The sequence below is a fragment of the Cygnus olor genome, chromosome 2 (genome assembly GCF_009769625.2).
Source record: "Cygnus olor isolate bCygOlo1 chromosome 2, bCygOlo1.pri.v2, whole genome shotgun sequence".
NCBI lineage: Eukaryota > Metazoa > Chordata > Aves > Anseriformes > Anatidae > Cygnus > Cygnus olor.
Window position 1 is genome coordinate 62,794,473 of NC_049170.1, and position 27,962 is coordinate 62,822,434.

A 27,962-nucleotide genomic window follows, 5' to 3' on the forward strand; every position below is an offset into this window, starting at 1 on the left:
AGATTTTTTTTTTTTGCAGATGTTCTAATTTTTTTAACAGCTGTGTAAACAATAAAATAATCTCTTCCTGGCATGGACACTTTAACAACAACAAAAACAAACAAAAAACCACAACAAAACACCACAAATCCTTCTTTTTCAGGTGGATGTGTCATGAAAGAGAAATGTCTGATATCTCAAACATTTTTTAAATTTTATCTTTGGAGACAGGGAGAGCCTAAGAAAAGTCAGGAAGGCTGTCTGTGAGAAATGGGAAGCTTACAAATTGAAAAAAACTGATTCAAAAGGCTCTGAAAAAATGAGATGAGGGGTGTCAAACAGTCTAGAGACTTTAAGGGGATAAGTAAGAGAACTGAGGAGATGGACAGCTTGAGGTATGAAAGGAGTAGATTCGATAGTCAAGGAGGAATATACCAAAGCAATTAGAAAACAAAGGTTTGAAAGAAAAACGATGGTGAGGGAGGGTATTTTTGTTTTTAAGTGTAAGCTTAGTCCAAGAAATATGGTTGTACTTTGGTATCTGTTAAGACTGGGGTAAAGATTTGCTCAGCCTTTTGGAGAATAAGGAGGTTGGCAGTCTTTAGTAGGCTCTGGATGTTTTAAGAGTTACTTAGTTGTATATATACAGAATTTTTTCTTTCTCTGACAAGGAAACTTACATGCAGCAACTTAAGTCAATAAAACACTAACATTTCAGAGCTCAAATGAGGTGAAGAAAAACCATTTATTTACAGCAATGTTATGTCTTCATTGTAATGAAATTTTATCTGTAATGTTGTGAGTAGACTTCAGTATAGAAAATATGGGTAAGTTACTATTTTCAGTAAAAGTTATGTTCTCAGGTTTTCTTTGCTTTTACATTAGTTTTAATGAATATTTTGGTATGTTGACTAATGTTTTTGTATGTTTTCCAGAAACATGTTTGAGTGCTGTAGATTATTTATAATAGTTCATCTTCATGAATTACAGCATGCACATAAGTAATGTGAGACAATTATAACAAATTATTTTGAAATAATTGATCAAAATTCTAATTAAAACAGTACAAGATGAAGCTCTTTGCTTGCAAAAACAGGAAAGATGCTCCACCCAAATGGCCCAAAAATGAATAAAACCCTTCCCCGTGGATTTCTTACCCTCTCCTTCACCTAGTGATTTCCAGCATGAGGGAAAAAAATAATAAAAAATAAATAAATAAAGCTTTTACAATGTCTTGTGTGCTTTTTGCCCTTCATAGGAGTAGCTGTATCTTGATATATTCCAGATATGTTCTAGGACAGAGTTAGGGGGAAAGAATTTACTCTGGCCAGGGTAGGATATGGCATAGCCAAATAGCACAGCAGATTATATGAGAGATTTCTTCTCAATGGCTTGATTTTTTTTTTTCCCCTCTTCCTCCTAACCTTATGAATTTTTCATTCTCAGTTTGGGCCCAGCTTTGACTGGAGGAGTGTCCTCTAGTGGATAGCAGGAACTACTGCAGAGAGCCCCAGGCTACTACTACAGGCTTATCAGCTGCAGTGTTGAGAAGTCAGCAGTAGAATAAGTGAATGTGGCCATGAGATGTTTTACACCAGGAGAATCTGGTCTGTTAGGCTTCCAGTAAGAAAGGCACTCAGGACTCTGCTAGGTATCATTCACAACGCTATCTATTAAACACTGACAGTATAAGAAGAGAACAGTGTAGATAATCTTATGTCCCTTTAGATGCTAGGAACCACAGGTGGAGTAGCATTGAATGGGTCTTTCATCCACATCCAGCAAGCAGGGCAGACCCCATCTGAAGAAGAGATTCTCCGTCATTTGAGCTATTGTAGTGTATTTATCATTTATCATTTCTACAGTCAAACAGAAATTGTGTTTATATGAGAACTTCTTGCTGCACTTTTAGGTAAAGCAAGGCCATGCAATCATAACTGCTGTTACTGGGTGGGAGCTACCTTCAGGCTCTTCCTTTACAGGGTCTGGGTGCTTGTCCTGTGGCCAAGGGATTTGTGCAGGAAAACAGCCTGAAAGACAGACTGAACATGTGGCACAGCACTGGCCTGTGCAGGCCAACCGATGGTGTGGATCCCTGACTCCTCGGTGTGCAGTGATCTTGCAATCAGGATTAATGCAGATGTGAAATTCCAATGTAAAAGAGTACAGTAAATGAGATGACTTTCAGATACTCTTCAACTCAGAATGAAAGTTATTGTTTAGTTTTAAACGTATATATGATCATTATATATATCTGTGGTGTTATGCTACGTACAAATTATTAAAAATAGGGCAGGTGGCAATAAATATTAATTATTCCCAGCTCCAGGAATGTGCAGATTTATTAATTTGAGAAACATGAACTAGATGAAGATAAATTGTATCAATATGTTTTTAGTAGATACTAAATAACAGCAAGGGATGTTACCAGCAAGCATATAATTTTGGGTTAATTCTATAAAACTTCCTTTTTCTTTTCAAGTTTTAATACAGGTAAAGGTCTTATTTTCTTTGCTTACTTCAGACTTATAACTTAACGGAGTCATTGAAAACAATTAGCTCCAGCAAGCTGTCTCTGTTGCATAGATGTTTGGGATTTATATGTTGCACATGTAACTACTTGCACTGGGGAAAATGTGATCCAGTGAATATAGTTTGAGATCTTGTACTGGAAGATCTGGATGTCTTTTCAGCTTTACTATGACAGTTTATACAATCTTGATTAACTTGCTACATTTTAATGTGTAAATGGCACTGTGTGTGTACAAAAAGTGCAACATGAGGGATAAATGCTATTTGCAAATAAGGTGTGATGAGAAGACATTTTTTAAGACATGACATTCTCAATCTTTAATCATACTAAGATGTAGATTTTTTTTTCTTTGAATTTCTTTCTCCACATCTACATTTAATTCCCTTTTCAATTTTTCAACTGTCTGTTCCTATTAAAACATAATTATGTAAGTTTTGTGAACTGTGATCCATATCTGTGTTTGTGAAATATTCTTTAAGTGCCTTTTATTGCTCTGATAAATTTGTTGGACTTGATCATCCTCTTTGAAGTCTTTGTCCAGATAGTCTTTATGATTTTGCAGTTATCCCGAGCTATATTCATCTTGAAAACTCGAATCATCTCAACAACAATAATAAGAATAATAAAAGTAATGGAAAAAACAACAGCAAAAAACAAACAACAACAAAACACAAAACCAAACCAGCAAGAGGGACAGATATTGTTTTGGCATCTGTCCTGATTTCAGCTAGGATAGAGTTAATTTTCCTCCTAGTAGCTGGTAGGGTGCTATGTTTTGGATTAGGATGAGAAGAGCGCTGATAACATGCTGATGTTTTAATTGTTGTAGAGCAGTGCTTACACCAAGCCAAGGACTTTTCAGCTTCTCGCTCTGTCCTGCTAGCGAGCAGGCTACAGATGCAGCAGGAGCTGGGAGGGGACAGACCCAGGACAGCTGACCCAAACTGGCCAAAGGGGTATTCCATACCATCTGACGTCATGCTGAACAATATATAGGGGTGGCTAGCCGGGGGGGGGGGGGGGCCGGCGGCGCGGGGATGGGCTGGGCATCGGTCAACGGGTGGTGAACAATTGCATTGTGCATCACTTGTTTCGTACACATTATTATTATTAATGCTATTATTATTATTATTATTGTTGTTATTATTATTTTCCAGTCTTAATAAACTGTCTTTATCTCAACTCACAGGCTTCACTTGCCCGTTTCTCTCCCCCACCCCAGAAAGGGAGGGGGGAGGGTGAGCGAACGGCTGTGTGGTGTTTAGCTGCCAGCCGGGCTAAACCACAACAGCATCAAAATTTTGCTGCGTAATTTGGTGTGCTTCAACTGTCATGTTTCTACCAGGCTGGCTTGCTAACTTTGGTTACTTAAGCATTGTAAGTCAAAATTGGAGGCTTACATCTTTACTAAGAAAAATAACAGATCAATGGATTTATCTGTGAAATTCACCCTCTAAATATAAAAACTTAAGATGTTTTGGTTTTATATTTTATATTTTTTTTAACATAAAGTTTTATGTCATTGTATTCATGGGATGCTCTTTTCCAGCAGCATTGAGCGTTGCTTCAAGTGTAGCTTAAGTTTAGCACGAGGCTCCTACTGTTTCATCATCCAATTAATCCACTGCTTCACTGTAATAGTGAAGTCATAAGCATGTAACCATGCTACAGTGGAATTTCCAGTATCTTCACAGATGTCATGTTACAAGCTTGCCATGTTACAAGTCTCATCTTACAATTACAAGCTTGTCATGTTACAGTCTTTCACTACAATAGTGAAAGAAAAGCTGATGAAAAAAGATGTTCAATTAAATACAAGCATCAGTTTTCTGATGTGTCAATCGATATTCCAGTCAGAGGTGGGGGGGGAGAAAAGTCTGTGTGAGGATTGTTAATAAATTATGCAGAAGCGGTGCTAGAAGAATTGAATCAAGTTGGCTCATGAGGAGATTTAGGAGTATCTGAGTTTTGATGGAGATTTCTTACAATTTGTTCCTTTTTCTTTTCTTTTTTTTTCTTAGTGTCTGAAATATAGGTATACAGAGACTTGTATAGAGCCTTTCATTCCTATGGATGAAATAGTAGAAGCTATACTTTGAAATAAGTGTTTTAAAGCTGTTGCTACTGCCATATGGGATTTTTTTTTCCCTCCAGCTCAATATTATCGATATATTGAAAGCATACCTAGTGATACCTTTCAGTGGTTTCATAGCACAGGTTGTCATCTGAAGAAAGTAGTTATTAAAATATTTGGAGTCTGAATTAGAAGCTATCTTATTACTTTAATTATATTTTCTTTTACAACTTTATTTCAATCCAGACTTTTTCTTAATACATCAGCTATCTAGAAGCCACTTTTCTCCTGGCATCCTAAGTGTCTTCTGTAGATATGACTGCCTGTTACCTTACTTTTGCTTTTCTGCTTTCTTTTCTTTCACTGCACTTAATTGTCTCTTGCTTTTTCATTTTCCCTACACATATAGAATTATCGATTATTCTGGAGTTCATTATTTATCTCTTCCGTAGCTATTTAGAATTTCTATGGACAAAATATACTTTTATAGGAAAATGCTAACTCACTAAAATTAGATTGTTTACTTGTTAGTTTCCAGGTTTTCAAAGTTATTTTTACTTGTCGTAATGTTCTATTCAAACATTTTATATATGGAGCACTTGCCTTTCATAAGCCTAGATTTCGTTTTTGTTTTGAAATTTCAATTTGTATTTCCATAAGACTAAAAGAAAATTGGAAAGGTAATGTTTTGAGATTAAGATAAATGGATATTTCATTTGAATTATTTCCCATTCTTTATATTCTTGTTCTTTAAATGATTTCATATTTTGTCCATATTCAGAGTATGACAGTTTCAAAACCCAAACCCACAAAATTCAATGGCTGGAAAATTGAATAAATTTGAAAATTCTACTGGAAAGCTTCAGTACTCTGTGTCTGCATTAAGATTTTAAGCTGCCAGATGTTCTGCAAAATGGAAATGTTAATCTGCACTTTTCAGTTAATTATATTTTTCAGGCTGTTGCATAGAAACATTTTTATATTCATTACAGAGATACAAAAAAAGACATGTAAGAAGTTATTTCTTGCATTAGAAATATCTTTGAATCCTTGTTCCCAATCCACTATTCTCAACATAACACCCCTTTCCCAGCTAAATTCTAAAGGGAATCCAGATGTTTATTTAAATATTCATAACACAACTACAGTTGGAGCTGGGAGGATCATAGATACCTGTATTCATTTCACACTACATTCATCTTGTAGTTAAAAATGCAGTATTCATTGCAGTGCTAGCAGATGAGCTCTTTGACAGGAAAATGGATTTTTTTTTTCTTCTCTACAAGTAAAGCATTATGGAAAGGAGGCTGTAGAGCTGTCTCAGAAAATGTAATGTATTGACTATTAACCACAGCCCCACAGAAGAAGCTTTGTGTACTGTATATTGTATTCTTGAAGAATTCTGAATTTATTTGCACTTGCCTTAACACTGGATATATCTAAAAAGGGGATAAAGCTTTTAAAGGAGACAGTTACAACTTCACAGTTAATATTGAGCTGAATTTCACATTTAAGATAGATTTTGTTTCATTGTGGAAAAGCCAGGAGAGTTTACCATCTTGCTGACATTCAGTGAAGCAGGGAGGAAAAAAAAATGAGCTGCCAAATCTTCATTAAGTTGTGAACCATCTGAAAAAGACAATTTATTTGGCAATGTTTGCTGACAGACTTTGCAAAGAAGAGCTATGCTCAAAATCTTAAATTTTAAACATACGCTACCTATTAAAAGTGATACCATAGTTCATGTAAAATGTTTAAATTAGGCCTGCTTTATCTCTTCAGATATTTGTCCATGAGTATAAATGGGTAAGGGGGTAGACACTGCTGTATTGCACATACCTTTAATTCTGGAATCTGCACAAGGGAACGCGTACAGTGAAGAGAAGTTCATGCAGGACAGTATGAAAGCCAAGAGGCAGGGAATTTGGGGTATGTGTGCAGAAAGTTATAGGAAGACACAAGCAGCAGTGGGAATTTGTAAGGTGAAAGGAAGAAGAAGAATGTACTTACTAGCTATTCTGAAGAAATAAAGTATCTGCAAGCCTTTCCAAACTGGTACGGTATGCTTCTGCTTTTCATCTTATTACTGAAAATTGGTCAAAGTCCCAGAGAATCTGGTCTTAAAAGCTTTAAAAGAAAAGTAAAAGTAAGGAAGTTTGATAGATAATACTAGAATATAAAATGACTTGTTCGTAGTCAGCAAAGATTATGTAGATTGTTCTATCAAATCAGTGAAGTCCTGACACCACTCTATTTTAACTCATTTAAAGATGTACTCCTATACGTTTCACTACTTATTTTGATAGATTACATATTTAAGAATCTAAAATGAGAAATGTTAGCAAATGAGAGCAAGAGTGTTAGATGAAAGTAATGAGGTGAGTGGACATGGCTTGTATGGGAGTGCTAGAATAAGCAGGTAGTCTCAGTTCCATGGAAGAGTAGGTACCGGTGCTGCTTTTTGTTTTTTCTCTCCAGGTATTTTCTTCCTTCCTTACTGATGTATTCCTTTCCCAATATGGTACCTATCTAGGTGTATCTATTAACATTTGTGGGTTTTCCACCCAGATTTGGATACTAATGGATGATAAAATATTGTTGCACTCTCAGCTCATGCTAGTGACTTCTTTAAAACACTGTAACAATGGATTTTGTAAGTATGAGTTGCTCTTTGTGTGTGTAACTTTATTCAGAAGATGAGTAATTCATTCTTGCAGGCAAGCAGTATATTCCATTATTGTATCTAAAAGAGCTAAACAGAGATTCGAAAATATTAGTCTTTTATTCCTTTCAAGACAATGGGAAAATAGGTGAATTAGTGTACATGGTGTTTGTACACCACATACTAGTTTCTGGTCTTACCAGAGTAAATAAATGATACATGTAGGAAAACTGAACAATAAGGGATTAGAACTGAAGAGCTGACTTCATTTAATTCTTTACGTGAATTTTGTAGTCATTCTTTCATGCTTTCATGGCATTGAGTGTCATAAGGTAAATTACACTTCTTTGACTGAAGTTGTCAATTTAGTTGAAATCTCCGGAGTCTGAGGACCTAGGATCTGCAAATAAGGGAATATCACAATCACATGAGGTAAGCTTCCATATAACTGTAAGGCTTGTGAAGGCATGTTAGGAATAAGATTCACGGGCATGAAAGAATTTCAGTCTCATCAGGTACCACATCAGAGAGCTGGCCCTTGGGACAATGCAGTCCCAGAAACCTGTGCTGCTCAGCAGCTGCAGTGCTACATTTTGTGTGATTTGAAACTTGCTTTCTAGTTCCGTGCAGTGAATGATGATAATGGGAAATACTGGTCAGCAGGGATAACTATTAAATCAGTCTTTGGGCATCCTGCCATGTTTTCTGATGTTTGGGCCATCTTATATGTAAACCCAAGAGAGTTTAGTAATTATTAGAAGAAAGCATAATTAATTTATAGAGTTCTAGTTATTTTGCTGAGTACTGTCACTGGAAGTACAATGAAGCCTTTAAGTAAGGTCCAGTCGCTGTATAAAGCTGTCCTGTGGCTGCTAAACTTTCACATTATACTGAAGTTGGATATAAACACTCCTTTTATAACTTGTATATCACTGAAGTACGCAGATGTCTTGGCTCTGAAAGCACGTTTATGAAACGAGTGCAGCACTGGAGTTATGCCAGGACTTAGACTCAGTAGTTTGAGGAGGAGTCCTAATACCTCTCAGGATGGGAGGTCAGCTAAATAAGTGGGCCTCCCTTGTTCTGGCAGCAGAATACTAGCCCTTAGAGAGAGTACTCTATGCATATTAGTTTCATTATGCAACAGTTTGTTCTGAAAGATCTGTATCATAACACTACTTTGGTCCTCACTGAAAAGAGCCACTTCTGTTTAGTATAGGTGGTATGCCCTGCTAAGTAGGAAAATCAGGAGAAAACCTCAGGAAAACTAATGTAAATTTTGATTAGTATAAATTTCATGACAATTTTCTGAAAGTGTATAGGAAATGCATAGTTTTCTCATACCTATCAAAGGTACTTACTTTGTGTAGCAGAAATGTGGAGGTACATCTAATGTGTGTGTAGTATGTTACATATTTAGTGTGCGTAAGAATATCTTTATTAGTGTATATACCCATATGTATATACAAATCCAGAGGTTTTAAAGACAACTGCAGTGTACCTCCAACAGCATAAATTAAGTCTGATTTCTAGAATATTTCAGATGTTTTACATATGAATGAATAAAGTGTTCATAGTAAAACAGGTGGGACAGCCGTGTCTCCATAGATGAGTTGGATATTGTACCTCCTTTTTTTTTAGACCTAATATATTGTGTAATTTGGAAGAAATAGTATGGAGTGGAGTTCTTTTGATAATTTGCATTGCCATTTTAACCTGTCATTTGAGACTGAGATGTGAGATTTTATTCTAGTTTTTTAGCCCATGAAGAATTAATGGCAGAGAGTTGTGTGTTTTTCAATACTGAGATACTTTCTTCCCCCAGTAATAATGATGAGATGCGAGTTAAAATTAAGATTACAATCATATATCTTACATTTCAACATTGCAGCCGTTGGGCAAGATTCTTGGCTTGGCAATGATACTGTCTCAGCTTAAGAAATGGTCTTCTGAGAATTCTGCTTTAGGTAGGTTATATTACAGACAGATGTGAGTTCATTCCGGCTGTGCTGCGATCCTGAAGTTGTGGTGAGAAGCTCAGTGCCCAAGCTACCATGTCCCAGTGAGAGTCTGGGTTAGCACAGTGCCAAATGCACCTAGGTAAAATTTCTGGGCTAGAGCTGTCTTGTGTCTGACCGACCTGTTTATGTAGTGGATAGTGACTCTTGTGCCATCTGTACTTACATTTTTGGTTTTGTTTTTCTAAGATCCTCCTCTGAGGATATGGAGATACCAGTTACTCGTGAGAACCTTATGAAGGGTGATGCTCAGAGTATCCGTGGAACTAGATAAATCAGGGCTAGCTACATGGTTCCTGTGACTACAGATGTAGTGTTGGTAGCTCAGTTCAATTCTGTTGAAATCTGGGACTACCCCAAGAGCTGTGCTGCTGAAAGACAGCATGAGCACCAAGTGCACAGGGCTCAGGCACATTGGAGAAGACAACTCCTTATTTCTTTTGCTTTATTTCAAGGTATTAGTATTTTGTTTTAATTAAAAATTGGTTTAAATATTTGTGCTAGTTACTGGCAAATAGTAAGACAAAATGTTTTGTTTTAAACTATCTTTTTTTTTTCACAACGTCCATTTCAGAAGTACTTGGTGTAACTCTTGGGCACAGATAGCAAAATGATTTTTCTGTCTGGCTATTGTAATACTTTGCAGTTAAATTGTGCAAGCAAGGGATTTAACACACACACCATTATTAATCTAAAACTCTAACATATGTTCTACCTATCTCATTTTTGCAGGTAACTTTGCCTAATCTACAGCAAATTAGACATAGATGTCAAGAAAAATCTAGAGGGAAAAGCTTGGTATTGCATGGAAATGATTAGTGTCAGTGAACCAAGTCTTTCATTTTAATATTTAGTCCTTTCATGGTAACTTATTTCCAGCAGAGCAGAACAATGCTTTCATTTTTTTTTAATAAAGGATTTATTTTATGTGTGGATATATGTGCACAATCAGTGTTTATACGTTGCAGTATCTTTTTTTTTTCCTTTTTTTTTTTTTTTTCTACAACAGCAAAATACTGTTGAATTGCCTTCGGGTTTTGATTTGCTCTAATACTGAAATCCTTTTCTGCAGGTCTGCTACATACCCTAGACATATCATCCCTATATTACACAGTTAATTATTTCCGCCTAAATGCAATACTTGATTTTCTTTGCTTCTGTTGCGTAGCAAACTTTAAGCTATTCCTTTAATTCTTCAAAATTATTTCAGAGTTTAATCCTGTTCTTTGACATGCCCTTATGATGTGGTGTACTGCGTTGCTCTCTGGTTATATTTTATATTCCATGCTCTAGGTGACAAATGAAAATGTGAAATGTAATATTCAGGACAGAACCTTGTAGTTTCCCACTGTACCCAGTCTTATATTTACACAATGATTCACTGCTAAACTCTCAGACCACACTTCCAAACAGCATTTCCTACATTTCGTACTGCAATTTCATGCCTCCAGTGGTACATTCTTTGAGGTTCATTAATTTCCAGAGATTCTGAAAGTGGAGTTATCATTTAATTAATTAGAGCTACCAAAACAAAATCAGTTGCAAGTGGCTTCCCCCTTTGTTTTTATATTATTGAGTAGTTAAAGAAACAAAAAGCAAGCTGGCATTGTTTCCCTAAGATATACCTAAGATACACAGGTTAGAAGTGCAGGAGGGAAATGGTATGGTTCAGATGGTCAGTATTGGAGTGAAGTTCAATGATTTCAACAGCTTGAATAGGTCTTGTGTGAAGAGTCTACATCCTTGCTATAGTACTCAACCTTCATTTCAAAGGAGAGTAGTGATAGACATCTGTTTTTAATAAATTTATAAGACTTGTATAATAATGTAAAATAGTTCTAAGAATTCAACTAAGAACCTTCAGTCTGTAGTTTTTAAATAAACATATTTTCTGAAATGAAATAGTGAAAGATCACCCCCTCCCTTCTCCCCAGCTTTCAATTTTGTATGCAGAGGTAGTCTAAGAGGAATTAATGTATGGATCTATGCTGCAGTAGTAGCTATACTTACATGAAAAGTTACTACTCTCAGGCTGCTCTTTACATGCGTTACTTCTGGTTTTCAATACGTTCAGTCCTAATCTACGATGAAAAGTTATTTTAATACACACAATTTTGGACTAAAGAATTATATTTTACATTGAAATGTACTAGGAGCTCTTGCATAATCAGCTACAGCCTCTCTTTTCAAAACAGTGGTCACTTTCTGCCAAGGGGCTATAACTAGGTTAAGAGGATATAGTCACTTCAGGTATATATGCTGTTTCTTCTCAGAGTAAGGGAGGCTTTTCGTATGTTCTTTAGAGCAACGGGAATAAGCAAACTTAATAATACTGTCCCCAAAAACTCTCCTGGCCTTGACGTAGTTTAGCTCAGTTCTGAAAGCTCAGCTTTAGGACAGGTGGGTCAGCCTCAATGATCTTCAAATAAGAAAGTGAATGTCTAGTTGTTAGTTTGATTCAGGTAGACATCTTTTGAAATTTACCCCTCTTAAGTTGAGAATTGAGATTAATTATCTGACTTTAAGCAGGCTGCAGCAGCAATCAGGCTTCCGTGTCAAGGCTTCTAGTGTGATGGGATAATCCAAGCTGCCTGTGTGACTGATGAATTGGTTATGTCAGTATTTCAGGGAAACTGGTAATTGGCCATTATCATCAAATAAGAGGAATATCTGAAATAACAAGCAAGAAAAGTCCTCGCTAATGTAATACTTTGCTGTAGTTTTCGTAAATGTGCTTCCTTTTGGTAATATGAGATAATTTGGAGGTAACAGGGCCAAGCTGTCATAGTCACCTGTATTTTCTTCTGAAATACAAAACATACTTAAATTGTCTAGTATGGCTATGGTGGGGAGGGGATCTGAAGTTACAGAATGGCAATCTTTTGAAATAAACGTTTATGGAATTATATGAATTATGTTAACAGAAGTATCCTTTCTTTAGTAGTCTCACAACTCAAGCAATATTTTTTCATTATAGGGGTAATATAAAGTAAATATTTCCCTAATTTGACTATTATTCTGAAATATTCTTGAATCATACAGAACTCTTATGTATATATTATTGAGAATACGTTTTAAAATGAATTCATCTTCACTCTTTTGATGGCTTGTTTTATTGGGTGCATTTAAGAAATGGCCTTGCACTATTTTTCTCAGTTTTAAAAAGTGTTTTTTATAATTAATATTTCCATTAGTAATTTAAAATTACTAATTAGTTTTATTACTAATTTAGTTAGGCATAAACTAATAGATCAATATAGTGTCTTAATAGTCAAATTATTGAGTGTGCGATCTTTGTCTCTTTTTGGCCTTACATAAAGCTTGAGGGAAAAAAGGACACCATTAGCTAGGACATATATCATCTCTTAAAGTCTAGAACCATAAAAAGGAGCAGTCTAGCCTGTTTAGAGATGTTTGGGGAAGACTGTGCTTTCTGTCTGGCTTTCATGGGCTTTGAAGAGAGTTTTGTTTCACTTAAATTACTCAAGAACTGCTATGCTTGAGGTGGAGCATGGAGGCATGTCACAGACCCTGTTTACATATTGCCTTTACAGATGCTCCTCAAAAATAGTTTCTGGTGACGACATGACAGCATGGGCTCCCCACTGTCCTCAACAGCACATTGAGTTGCTGGCAGCTGGGACTATCTGCAGGCATTGCGACCTGTGAAGCAGCTTGCAGGCTCTATGGGACACTAGCAGAGCATGCTGTGCTCACCAGGACAGTAGAGACCAATTGGGCAGAGTGGTAGGGAAGTTTACAGGGACAGAGCTGGCTGCTGTGCTTTGAAGTCACAGATACTGGAGCAAGTGATGTAGGAAGTAACCCCATTATGGCTTAGATGGTATGCAGTTTATGTTAGCAGAAGGCAAACATCTGCCTAGAAAACAGAATGTGGTCCACTATAGCTAAAACATGGTATGTGTTTATAATGTCCTATCATTTTTTACAGTGTTAGTGCTAACCACTGTTATCTACAGTTATACAGAACAGTTGAAAGAAGAGATGACTGATAGCAATAATGGAAATGAGAATGTATGGTAATAAATATGAATTATTTTTTTTATACTTAAAGTACCAGTCTGGACACTTTCTAATTTACATGTTCTACTGTAGGTTCCTACAAGTCATTTAAAATAACAACGAACTTTCAGCTGCTTAGAGTGTTCATATCCTCTAGTTGAAATTATTGGAAAATACTTGGTACATTTGAATATCGGTCTATGGTACTTAATAAGCCTAGATATTAATGACATGGGTTTCTGATTTTGCATGTCTTTTAAAGCTGGTGTTCAAAGAAATAGATGTGTTGCCATTTTACTTTTTAAGTATTTTTTTGGAGTTGGTTAAGTACAATTTCCAGCAAAACCTAGAGAATGTAGAGTTCTGTTCCAAGAAATGTGCATACCTGAATCTGGCAAAAATGCTGTTGATGACATGAGGCTTTTTTCAGTCCTTCTAGTAATGTTTCAGTGTGGAATGTTTTCTCTACTCTATGCTGACATGTTTATCATTCAGTATTTTAGAACGGTTTTAGTTCCTCTATAAATTTGCATGACATCGTCAATGAGTAAATAAGAAGTGCTGTATACTTCATGAATTCATAACTTGCTTCATTCATTTGTAGGTTTGCAAAGGTGTGTATGTGTGTTAACTAGGTTGGTTGCACCATTTCTTTTGGTGGAAAATCTGAAAGCTGTTTGTCTCTTTCCCTGTTTTCAGGCACTGTTTTAAACACCTTAGATAAGGAGTCAAAAGGAAGGTTGCAATTAATTGTCCAGAACATGGGAATGGAATGCTGATCTGGCATAACCCAAATGAGTTGCACTGAATTTGGCATAGAGCATTAAAAGAAGGTGAAGTCACTTTTAATGATATGTCCCAATTCGTAAACAGGTGTTTGCCCAAGGGGAACACACCAGAGTTACTTTGCAGGCATTATGGAAGAGTGAATCACTGGAATATGTGAACATTTCTAACCCCACCCCTCCCCCAAAATATATTATGTCAATCCTTTTAGCAATTTGTGTTCAGTGAGGTATTGCTCGCAGCAGTGAAAGAGGTTGGATTCCAGAAACTGTGGCACTCTTTTTATCTATTAGCTATTTAATGAATGGTGTTTTAAAATTTGACTGGCAGCTTCTTTTCCCATCTTAATTAAATTGCTCCTTCACCCTAGTGTCTTTGAAGGATGGAACCTTTGTTAAAGATGTCAAGTTAGTCTTTTATTTTTTGTTTCCATGGGGAGCAGGGTTTGTTGACATGTTAAGATAAAGGTGCGGATTCAAGAATATACTTGTTAAAATACTCGCTAAAACAATCTTAATACTACTAACCAGAACAAAGAAGAAAATGTGCCCGGTGACATTATTTTTCTCCACCTGAGATGTGAAGAGCTCATAATGTTTCTGCTAAATCAAATTCTTTACCTAAGTTAAGGTTTAAAAATATAGTAAAAGTTATGCTGAAGGCACGAATGCACCTAAATGCAAAAAGAATTCAGTCAAAAAGTATTATGTTTCTGAGGGTTGCCCCCATACTACCAAAATTTCTATTGAAGGGAAAATATTACAAAATCAACACTACAGAAGCATAGCATGGGTGTTATGAGAAAATTTGTTGATAGGGGAAAACGGTTGATAAAGAGTTTGATTATTAGAGAACTTGGTTTTAAATTAAGTGGGGATTAGACACAAATTATTTTAAGGTCACTAGCTGGGAGTTGTTAGACTAATCTCCTGCAATTTACATTTTAATATGCACCAATGAAAATTGCTTTCTTGAATTACTTCAAGGTTTTTTATTAGCATGCACATTCAGCTTAAGAGGTTGAATTGCACAACGTACTATTTGAAGTTCACTGACAGTTCTCATATGGCTGTGTTCACAATCATCAGAACAAAGTGGCAGTAAAAAGTTAGAGTTAGAATTTTCACTGGCTTGGAGACATGGAAACCAGATTAGAAAGAATAAAGGTCATTTTATTCTGATGATTGGTTATGAAATTGTCCTTTATGATCTTTAGACAATAGTTTTTCTAAGGAATTGTATGTTTTCTGACTTCTTTTCATAAATATCACTTATGTTGCACACGTAGAAAAAATCTGATAGTCGTACTTTAGTATAGCCTTCAGTCATATATGATGTGGGTTTATGTTTTATGCTTTTGATATGTTTTGTATTTGCATTTTAAATCAAGCCATCCTTTCTTTGCAATTGATTTAATTAAACTTGTATGCCAAATTTTTGATAAGGAACTGATAGCTCTTATCATGCAAATGAAGTCATAAAACTACTCTTAAGTCTTGCTGCTACATTGTATGATAGTTAAGTGAGCTTAAGCAAAACCAGGTATCTTACCTTTATTAAATGAAGAACTGTATTTAATATTTACAAAATATAATAAGCCAGAATAAAAATTAGCTGCATTAATTATTCAGATTCAAGACCATTCAACTAATACACTGTAAAGCAATTACAAATTGAATTAGAATGAGAACACATTCAGGCTACAATGTTAGGCTAACATACGAAAAAAGTGACCCATATGAAACATGTGACCCATAGTACAACAATCTCGAAGCAAATTTACAAGCATCACCATTACAGTCATAAAAACTCCAACGGTGCTTTTAGACACATTTCACAATGTGTTTACATGCTAAAACATTGTATACGTACTAAGATAGTTTTCTCACTGCATGACATCTAAGAACACACTGCTAGTAAAATCTGTTTTCTGTGTATGTAAAGCGAACTCTTTAAAAAATTAGTTGTAAATGACTGTACTGTTAGTTTGGGTTAATTATTCAGATTCAAGACCGTTCAACTATTACGTTGTAAAGCAATAAAAAATGGGCTGATATTTTGCTTATTGAACTTGCAGCATCAGATGTTTTTGAAGCAGAGAGGAATGGAAGGAAATAGAAACTATAATATTTACAAGTTATTTCTGTTGTCATAATTAAATTTGCGACACAGGTTGAAGTAAAAGCTCTAAGCATAAGATAAGTGCAGGTGTGAGTTTTCTTTCCTGCAGAGTTATTTATGTCTTGAAGCAGCATCAGTCAGACTGAGAGCAGAAGATAGGGATAAAAGATCACAGCACAATAGAGCAGAAACATGCTTGATCCCCTGCCTATTTAAGTTAATTAGTTAATAGCATATTTTTCCTCTAGCTTTTTTTGATGGGTTTTGAAATGCATTTTTAAGGGTCAAAATGAGGACTCGTTTCTCAGAAACAGGGCTGTTAGAACATTATTTTGAATTCAAATCATCGAGAATCTGAAAATTTCCAATCACCTGAGATGACTGTATTCGTATAGGATGCTTCTTTCCATTAGAAGTGTTGCTTTAATATTTTTTTTTTCTAACTGTGACATAATGTAGTAACTTCAAAAAGCAGAAATATGAATATGTGTTCTTCGTGGTTCTAAAGAGAAAAGTTGTGTTCCTATCAAATGATGTAATAGGTTTCCAGTAGTCACTAAGGTGACTACTTTCACATTGTGAAAAACCTCTAAAAATCCTCAGTTTAGGTCATATATAGAAATTTTAAACGTTTGGGCAAACAATTTCCTATACAAGGAAGGTTAATAAGGTGTGACAAAGGAAGGGGGTTCCAGAGAACTGGATAAAGCTGATGTTCAGATGAATTAAAGGAAGACTGAGGTAAGTGTAAGAATGTTGGCCTGATGTTAATTCTGGGTAAGATAATGGAATGGCTGAAATGAAATTGTGTTGAAAGTCATGTAGGAGTATTAAATAATTAATAACAATCAATATGAATTGATGGAAAGATACAAGATTTTGGTTTACATTCCTTTTATTCTGTTTACTCAAAAATATTTTGTTTAATTATTGTATGCTATTGAATTTTACTATGCAGTGATTAAGGAAAAAAAAAAAGCTGTGTGTTCAGAATTCTCTTTTGTAACTACCCCAATTGTCAATTCTGCATAGTTTGCCTCCCATTTCTACTGTTTTAGCTATAGATAGTATTTTGCAAAATCACCACTAAATGAAAGGAAATATACAGGGTACTTGAAGATAAATGAGACAGCTAAAGCTACACTGTTTTGCAAAGAACTATGAATGGATTACAGATTTGAGTAATACCTTTACATAAAATCTGTTAATTTGTTATATGTGAAACATGTACATGAATAATGATAAGGAGAGGAATATCTTGACATCCTGCTATACCTCATGTGTACTCCTACCCCTTTACTGTTAGAAGATATATCAAGTGACCAAAGGAAAAGAAAAATATTTGCAAAATTTTCAAGATTGGCAACAAAGAAATTAAGAAGTATCCAGTTGAAATATATTGAAAATTGGAAGAGATTTGAAAAGAAAACAAGTGATTATGGAGGGGTAAGACTTTTAAATGAAGTAGCAGGTGAACTGAGAGAGGCACTGGCTGATAGCACATAAAGAAAAACAGATAAGAGGAGCACTCACTAGAAAAGACTAAATGAAAGAGGGCAGTTTCCAATTAGTAGGGATAATTACTGACAGAAGTACCTCCTTGCCATTGTGAAAGGGATTTTGTCTATCAGTACTCTGATAACAACTCCTGATAATGGTAGTGATGTTCAAATGTTGAAAATGCTGAATATTAACTTGGGGTGTGTGCGTATTGATATGCAGCTACTTTTTATCAAGTGAAGCATCACATCAGGGTGACTCTACTAAAGTTCAGGTTTGTTTTAGTTCTCCTTTGTGTTTCTATGATTATTTTTTGTTATGAATATATTTTAATCACACACAGTAAACAGCAATTTAAGAATAACTATAATTATACACTGGTGGAAACATATCTTACTAGTTTACATTTTGCACTTAATTTTTCGTTGTGTAAAATCTCAGATTTCATGAATTCAATGACAAAGCTTTCTTTGACTTTAATAAAAGCAGAATTTTTCCTTATGCACAGCCATTTTCTTTAATAGTTGGCCAATATTACATTTTCACAGATGATTTATTATAGAAAAACTGTGGACTAAACCCCAGTGTTTTAAATTTCTGAAAAAAATGTGAATATGAAGTTTAATCTATGTATATTGCATTTAAGAAACTTATTTAAAGTTAATTAATTTTACAGTGTTCACGACATACCAGAAAATATGATTGCAGGATACAGTGATTTTTTTTTTTCCCCCAAACTTGTTTTCTATTTTACACTAATGGTAACCACATCAGTAAGACTTTCTGAAGCAATAACTGTAATTAACATGTAAGCCTTTTTGTGTGTAACGCAGCACATAAGCACTGTGAGTTTTAGTTGCTAGAAGCTGTAAGGCATGTCCTAAGCAGCAATTTTTAAGTCTTTCTTGTTAATACTTCTGTTATAGTACAGATGCATATTTTAGTTGTCTACCATGCATGGTGTTCTCTTTCAAATCTTGCTTGCTATTTGAACCCAGTGTACTGTTGCCTGTGATAAAACTTATAGTTCAAGCAGAATAATAATTTTTACAACATTCTAAATCACTTGTCACAAAACACTGTTTAACTGAAGCTTTTTTAATACTAGGAATATATGTCTTCTATGAGGCATAGAAAATAACAGGATGGTATGGTGTTTGTATATTGTCTGTTTTCACATGTCAGTTGAAGTAACCACCTGCACCCCTAAATAAGGGGTATTTATTTGCTTTGGGGATTGTTTTTTTTCTTTCTTTTTTTTTTTTTTAAATTTGTATTTTACATAACAGTGTATATAGGCTACAGTTTGCTCATTTCAATAGGAAGAGAAATTTTCTTGGAACTTTCTAGGTAAAGCTTTCATTTATAGCCAGAATTATTTAACTTTTAAGCAGTATAGATCACAAATCCGAAACTAAATATACTAAAATTTTGTTCTTAAGGGAATTAAAATGGCTGTAGTTAATTTAGATTGGACCACTTTCTTGGCCGCTTCTGCAGATTTAAATATCTTACTGTTCACAGAAAGGGAAAGTGCTGGAGATTTTGTGTCTTTAATAATGTGCTACTATGTGGAAGAAAAAAAGTTGTGGTGAATACCAGTACGTAACAAACTTTTAACTGTTATTTTATTCCTATCCTCATTTTCCAGCTTACTCTGGATGTCATGCCTTTGCTTGCAAAATCTTGACCCTTAGGATTCAGGCCTTGATGTTTACGCACCTCAAAAGGCAGCTATTGTCTTTCAAGAGAAGTGGTTAAAGGGAGGAAGGGTTTGCAGGGAGGAAGGGTCTGCAGTCATTTACAAGGAGACATTACAAGGAGAGAGATTCTGCTGGCTAAGCGGGAGTTGTGGAAGATGGAACTAACTGTATCGTGGATAGCTTTGTATTTGATCTTAAGGAATTATATGATGTATGCCTGCAACGCACAGAACAAATTTGGGGAAGGCTGACTAATGTGGTGTGGTTATTTTATTGCTGTATTCTGTTGTCTTACGTGGCTTAGTCACAAATTAGTGCTAAGTAGCCTGACATTCTTGGGGATGGTTTTATCTTCTACTACAGAATAAGCTGCTTTCTGGATGCGTACTTTTGAAGGAAAGGGAGATTTTTGATGCGTGTGACTTAAGAATGCAAACTAGCAATGGGTGATTTTTATTTTTTTTAAATCCCTTCACCTAGCATGTGACTTTGACATTTCAGTCATTGTACTTAAATGAGGAATGGTAATCCAGCAAGTAACATGCTGATCATAATGACCAGTTTTCTCTATTGCTGTAAAGTGCTGGTTAAAGCTTTGCCAACTGACTGTATATTGAGAAGGGCAAACTGCTAGTTGAGAAACCTCAGTGTGCTTATAGTTATCCTTGTTACAGCAAAGTCTATGATGTGAGAAAGAACCTGTGCCTTTAACTGAAGCACTTCCATGCAAGAAGTAATGGAGATAATTCCAAATAATAAAGAAAAGCTGGAGGAAGTGCCCCTTGCACAGGATAAACAGTGTGTGTGTGTGTGTAGGAAATTACCAATATGTAAATTACTATGCTTAGTTGATTTGTAAATATAAAAAGTTGAAACAAGATCCTTTAATGCTTACTGCAGTGTTGAGTTACTATTTTTAAAAAATCTCCGTTAAATTCAGTACTTCTGTTTTAATGGAAATCTGAAAAATCATTCTAATTATATGAAATTGGATGTTCTTTATGCTTGACTTTTGTCTTGAGGTATTGTGAACACTGGAAAAAAAGCCATTCATAAGCCAATGTATTGCAAAAATTTTGCTCTTGGCCTGTCTCATTAGTACTTAAAGAACACATGCACACAAATGCTGTACTGCCTACGGATAGCTGATATGACCAAAAAAAACCCAAAACCAAACCACACACAAAAAAACTTGTAACGTCCTCCAATTGTTATAGCTGCTTTTAAGGAAGAGAAAGGATAAACATGGTAGAGGAGGGAGAAATTTTGAGAGAGTCCTGATATATGATATGGAGAGATGCAAGAATACCTCTAACCTGGAGTACTCCAGCATATGGCAACATCTTGCTTGAATTCTGTTGTTCAACAGCTTATGTCAATAAAATTAAGGTAAAGGCATTTATTTCTTGTTAATGAAGATTGACTCTAATGTGATGAAATGATCCTTTGACACAGTTTCTCATATGATATGTTTTATTACAATATTTACTGTTAAAACTCATCTAAATATATCTCTTGAATAGGTGGCTTTTGATTTGTCATGCTGTGGATGAGCAAAGCATAAGCTAATTGCAAATGCAATTTTCTTCTATGGCTGTTGGAGTTCCTTTTCCCTCCGATAACTACAGAGGGTCTTCATGAGTCAAAGGCAGTGAAAGTTAGGTATCTTGCCCAGAGGAGGGTGGGGAAAAAAAAAAAAAAAAGAAAAAGCTGTGGTCTCTCCAGAGATTACAGAGAAAAATAAGGGAGGCTAACCCCTCATCTTACAGGATCCTAAGGTTTTTGTGGATCTCTCACTCTGTTTTTGAACAGCTTTGTTCCTGTATTTGTTCCAAAGGAAAGCAAGGCTTCGTATTTTTTCTGGTTCTTCATAGTTTCTTTGTCCCATGAGAGTAGCAGGCATTTCTTCCTCTTGTTCCTTTAAGGGCAAGCTTTGCAATGGCGTTATTTCCTTTGGGAAACTGTTTTTCTTTTATATTTTCCCTTAGGGTTTTTCCATTTAAAGAAGAGTGTAATGTTTGGTTCATATTCTCATTACACATTGGGTTTTCTTTAGTACTTCTTCCCACAGGAATGGTGCTTAGTAATTCTCTCCAGTCCTATCATTTAACAAAGCATCAGCTGTCTGCTTTCTTACATGGTATATTGAGCTCATTAAGTTTTTTCTGCACCTGATACAAAGATTTATCTACTTATGTATTTCATCATTTATTAATTTTTGACATGTTGATCAGCATTGCTATGAGGACATTGGTTACAGAGAACCTATCCATGCAATTTGACTTCTGCTGTGGACACCCACATTGTGAATCTTGAATACCATCCTTCTCTACAGTTCCCTAATCAGACTACAAGGCAGTTTTGGTAAAGGTGGAGGCAAGCACTGGAGATTGTCCTGAAAAAGTTATGAATAGGAGCTGAAATAGGGAAATGTTTTTCCTCAGGTTCTTACCATTTCATTCACTTTAAATTCTGCCATCACTCCCAAGGAATGCTTCTCATTTTTTCTCAGCAGACACAGACACAGATTTCTAGGTTGGAAGAGACCTCAAGATCATCGAGTCCAACCTCCGACCTAACACTAAGTACTCCACTAAACCATATCGCTAAGCTCTACATCTAAACGTCTTTTAAAGACCTCCAGGGATGGTTACTCCACCACCTCTCTGGGCAGCCCGTTCCAATGCTTAATAACCCTTTCGGTAAAGAAGTACTTCCTAACATCCAACCTAAACCTCCCCTGTCGCAACTTTCGCCCATTCCCCCTCGTCCTGTCACCAGGCACGTGGGAGAGCAGACACTAAAGGAAGAGAGGGTTGCTACTCTTTCAGAGGATGTATCTCTATCTTTTAGGTCATGTTTCTGAGCTCCACCAACTTGAAACATCAGAGTGAATTTGTTCTGAAATTTGGCCAATTTATGTAGTCATCCTTTCAGACAAAACGTTTATCTAGATTTTTGGTCCACAGTGTGGCTAGAATATATGCTACCCAGATGTGTTTTCCTAACTTTATGCAATAGAATAAAGCAAACATAAATACCCTTTTGAATACATCTTGTTATGACCAGTAATGGATGAAACTAAGTTAAAACTATTAGATTTGACTGAACCTGAGCATGAACTTCAGCTGTATTACATCAGGGAACAAGATAAGTGTTTAAATTGAGCTTTTTTTTTTTTTTTTTGAAAGGAAAATCTTATTAGGAAGCCTATCTTGGCCAAAATCAGTAAGACCATTTGTTGCTAATTTAGTGGGGTGTGTTTGCGTGTGGTTATATATTAGCCTTGAAAAATGATCTCTTTCCTCTTCTACATAATAGAGGGTACTATTGGTTAATCCAAATATTATGCATTAGAACTTTTGCTCATATGGTGAGGAGATTATTTTTTTCCTAGATTTAAAACAGAGAAGGATGCAAGGTCTATCATCACATTTCAGACACTGAAGCACACCCACCTGACACTCGCTCTTTCATCTGCTCTCCTACAGCCCCAGTGGGAATCTTAGTCTAGGTCAGTAGGATTTTAAAATGACCTTATGCATCTTTTGTTCCACGTCCTTGATAGACTCAGTTGCCTGTTAAAATAAAGGAGAAGTCAAGGACTGAGAAATTTGCATATGGAAGGTTGCAATATTAAATGTGTTAATTTCAGTGCATTTGATGGTAGGCTGTTTTATGCTTTTTTTCTTCCTCCAAAGAAATGGCTCTCTTCTAGGAAGTAGTGCTGAATTAAACTTTGAACCTTTCTGAGGTACCTCAAAAGCTCTTTTGAAGGTGAGAGGGATTGTTCCCCCCTTTTAAGGCCTAGGTGGCCTGAACGGTCTTGCTTTTCTGTAGTATACCAGGGTATGTAGATAGTGAGGCTAGGTAAACAATGTTTTTATCTCCAAAAAGTGACAAGTTTGTCAAACAGGTGTTCTTTCAGTGGAGAATTGGCGCTAAGCTGATATTGGAATGAATTTCCTTTATCTGTTTGTAAGCTCTTCTATTTTTGACCTATTTTAAGGAAAAGTGGAAGAACGTAGGATATGAGTACAGTTAGCTGATGCTCTGCTGAAAATAGTTCTGAAAATTTCCAAAAACCTGGGTGAAAGATGTTTGCTTGCACTATCAACTTTGAACAGTTAATAACATTTCTCAAAGATTAAGAGATTATAAATGTCATTAAATACTGTATTGGGAACTGAATATTAGGGTTCCATATAACCTTAAATATATTTAGAGGTGCAATGGGAGAATGACACAGAAATGGTATGATGAATTATAAAGCTCTAGTCCTGCAAATATGTATGTGCATATATAATGCTGACACTTTTTTGTTGGACACCAATCTATAGCCTGTGGTGAGACATTCCATTAGAATAATACTGTTGTAAAGTCACTTTTACATATTAAAATAGTTACTAGCTTTGCAGCTTGTCTTAATTTGAATGTAAGATAAGCCAATTTGTGGGATGAGCATTTGCTTGTTTTATTTATTTATTTTTTAACTCCTAGATTTCAGTGGCACTGTTTATTGTGTGGCTAGAGGCAGGTGTGCATATAAAGAAAAATGATTTTCTTCCTGTAGGCTTTGTTCCTGTGAATTAGCGGGGTATTTCAGGTGGGAATGTTCTTAATTCCTCAGTTTGAGAAGAGTTAGAAAGAATGTGCGGTTCCAGGTGTGCAGAAGAATGGGCATCGTTTGATTGGCCATTATCCACAGCACAATGAATTCGGTGACCTAAAACTGTGTTATTTTGACAGCCACCTGGACAGCTGACATTGAATGGACCATAATGTTACTTCACATGGTTCCTTTTTTCTCTTTTCTTTCTTTTCTTATGTAGATGGAGGATTTTAGGGATATGATAACCACTTTGTTTCTTTGTTACTCGTCCAAGTAACTACCATCTGTTTGGCCTGACGGTAAGGTACTTTTTGTCCATTGATACTCATTCCCAGTCTTGATACCTGAAAATGAAATCTACATCACTAAAAATTATTGTACATTTATGGAAATAACTACTGGCATAGGACTCAAATATTGTATGAAATGGGATGCATCTCAGAAGATCACAGAAGTTAATTTCTGGGTATTGTGGAGCAAGCATTATTGTGGTCTGTGCTATGCTTCATCTGTGGAGGAACGTAAGAATCTAGTGTGTCTGAAGCTTACTATTTCGGCACGTTGCATACACACTAAATTTTTGCTTTCACTAAAAGTCTGTTTTGAAATGATCTTTTTTTTTTTTTTCCTAGTAAATGACTCCAGTCCTATTGAATTCTGTTCAAGTTAAATACAGATTGTTCTTTGGCCTGAGTTTTACAAAACACGAATTTTATTGTAATGTTCCTATGTTTTGAAATGGTTGCGCTTCTTTCAGAACAATAACAAAAAATAGAATAAAGTACAGAAAATTTTTAATTCAAAGACAAGGTATTCAGACAAGTGATTCGCATGTTTTGGGACCTTTGCACTTTGACTTGAGAAGCTTGTTTTATCTCCAAACGTTCTATGTGGCACATGTTGTCAAGATTGTGCTAAAAGAGAAATCCTATAAAGTGTCTCAAAATAGAAAATAATTTGTGTTATTGAGCAATGTCATGAAATTAGTGTTGTAGTTAAGAGTTTGAGCTTCTAATTAGCCCACCATCCTTTTCCTTTGATTGCTATGTTTAGAATTGGTTTCCAGTGTAGTCTTATATTTTAATCATTCTGAGTCTTACTGTTATTTCTAGGCACTGTGATAGCAACTGCAATATTTTCTGATCACTTTAAATTATATGTGAGCCTACCTGGATGGGGAATTTTGGAAACTTCCTCAGGTTTTTCAGTATAAAGCAGAAGTGCCAAAATCAGAAGTGGGATTGTGTGGGAAAATATAATGTATTGTAATTTAGCTTGATATTTCACTGTCTTGACAGGCTTGATGATTTGTTTGCTATTAATACTTTTATCTTTAAAGGTGTTGAGAACATAATTTGCTGGAATTGCTTTGCGTTTGTCTATACAAATAGAAAAATATATTATGTGTTAATTGGATTTGTTTTTATTAATCTTTCTAAGATTTGTCAACAGCAGGTTTATTGTTTTTAATTTTTACAATAAAACATAAGCGTGAGGCAAACCTGATTTAGGAGAGAGATACTTGATTTACTGTGTTGCTTAGACAAGCAATGACAATTTCTGGATTTATTCAAAATTATTGTATTATCTAGATTTCTAAAACTTCTTTGATATCTAACATTCTGCAAACTTTTTTTCCTCTGGGTGTATGTGACTAATCATGCTGAGTAGTAGTCCCCTTTAAAAGGATGAAATCCTGCCCTTACTAGATCAATGCAGCATTCCCACTAGCGTTAGTAAGCTTTGATTTTGTCCACTGAGCTTCACTGTATGTGAATTTTTGCAGAAGTAGGACCTAATGGGTCTCTTTTGATTTCCTGGCCATCCACAGGTCCCATTGGACTGAAATAAAATGAAAAACTTGCAGGCAGAGGCCCTTGTTAGTTTTTTTAAACCATTTGCTTTGGTTCACAGCTTATTTTAATATACTAAACATGAGGTTTTGCTGTGTAAAGTTTGTTTCTTTGTTGTAAAATATTTTTTTAATCTTTACTTAATACCATATATTTGGTGATACAAACCAAGCTCTCCATCTCTCTATCTCCATTTAGCTAATGCTTGGCTGTATTTTTTTTTAATACACTGCTGCCAGTTCAACCACAGCTTCTCAGTGAAACTCTCTTCAATGTTCATTGACTATCAGTGATTCTTTGACATATCTGTGTGTTATTTGGCACATCTCTATGCTTAAATGGAACTTTTGTTTTGAAGGGGTAAGTAAAGGATGCATTGTAACTCATCGGCTTCTTGGGGTTTTGAGTAATTTGTACCAGATGATATTTTGCTCAGATAAGCTACTAATTTTATAACTCCCCTTCTAAATTTGGATTTACAGTGTAGAATTGGCTTCTAAATGTGTTGGAAAGTATCATATATATTTTGGAATATGCTATGTTTATAGCATTCCTTCATGAAATATTTTTTTTTCCCCATCTGAAAAAACGGGCTGCAATATTTACCTATGGATAGACTACCAGGAACAGGTGAGGTGTTAGGTATTTAAATAGTTTTTTTCTGTGTTCTTATAAACCATACTAATTTATCTGGCTTTTAAAGCACTAAACCCCTTTTAAAAAAATCAAGCAAAGAGAGAAAAATCAAGTAATCAAGTATAAATACTTTAGTAATTAAACTTAATTTAGGCAGAAGAAATACTGGAATTCTTCTTTTCTGTTACTGTGGATTTAAACAAGGAAGCTTAGATAACGATGGGTAGCAGTATAAAATGCTAAGTGCTTAAATAAAACCTGTAAACTGGCAAAAGTGATGCAACAAAGTGATGTATTGTTAATATAGAAAATTTTTCAACATTAATTTTTATATGAAGAGCAACATGTTTAGTCCCAGGGGAATATGAATATGCTCTATTTAATTAGATCGTAACCTTCTCTAATGTAGAGGTAACCAAGTCTTCCTTCATGCTTGGATTTTGCTAGCAATGCTTGTCTAGATACTTTATCCAGTAAAAATAGAGATTTCCTGTGGAGTAAGGTGTTATTGATTCATCAGGGTTTTAATTTGTTTTTAAACGTATTAACAATCAAGTACCTTTTTTTTTTTTACTGTACTCAGGTGGCTGGGGTTGTGAACCCACCAAATGTTTTGCAATAAACTTCAAAAAACTTTCTGGTAAAAATGGAGTATACTGGTACAGATAAAAGCTGGGGAAATATAAACTTGTGAAGACAAATTATAGTCTGTCTTACTGAGTTTTCTAAAGAGGAAAAAAAGAAGGTTAAAGTTTTTTTTCCTATTTTGAATTGTCCATAGTCATACAATTATGTCTTTGCATAGTTGAAAAGATAGCTACTTTATGTCCTTATTAACATCATTGTCACCAATTCCTAAAATGAGGTATTATATCTCAGCTTTATTATATGTGAAGACTCAAAAGAGGACTCTGAATATAAACAGTACATGCATTTGACTTTCAAAGAATGTTTGAGTTGTCTGCTGTCTTAATCTATAACCTGTGTTGTGCTTGTAGATGATACTGCTACTTGGCAGGTTCCAGGTAAGAAAAAGGTTCAGTAGAGCTGTTAGTGATAATTCTGTTGGGGATTTAACATAGAAGGAAACAACAAACACACACAAATAACAACAAACAACTTCCCCTGCAATCTTGAGTATTTAATTAACATGAGTTATAGTTTCCAGATCACTGTAGTAACTACTTGTGATGATCAGTAATTTCATGCTCATTTTGCAGGGTAGCTGAGTGCATCCAAATAACTAGCCATGGCTCATAATGTACCTCTTTCATCTCTCTGCTCTCTTTGCAGATCAGGGTTGCTGGGCTTCACTTGGAAGTCCAATATTTGGTGCCTATGTGAACTGATGCTTTGTCGTCATCATGGTGGGGCTAAGTCACAGTTTCAAAAACTTTGGTCGTGGTTAGTGCTAGCAGGGACATTCATATCTGTGTGGGATAATTGTGGTCTGAGGTACTCG

The 27,962-nt window shown here is 35.3% G+C and overlaps 1 protein-coding gene across 7 annotated transcripts in view; it reads left to right on the forward strand.

The window, feature by feature from the left end:
* The window catches only part of BBS9 (Bardet-Biedl syndrome 9), a 321,265-nt gene that overhangs the window by 114,970 nt on the left and 178,333 nt on the right, over positions 1-27,962 (forward strand). The window contains exon 20 of one of the 7 annotated variants that reach the window (XM_040548846.1): positions 1,044-1,206. The exons of the other annotated variants lie outside the window; for them this stretch is intronic. Coding sequence (XP_040404780.1) covers positions 1,044-1,112 — 69 coding nt within the window. The 3' untranslated portion in view covers positions 1,113-1,206. Of the gene's footprint in view, positions 1-1,043; positions 1,207-27,962 lie in introns of those variants that run through there. 7 annotated transcript variants of the gene reach the window in all.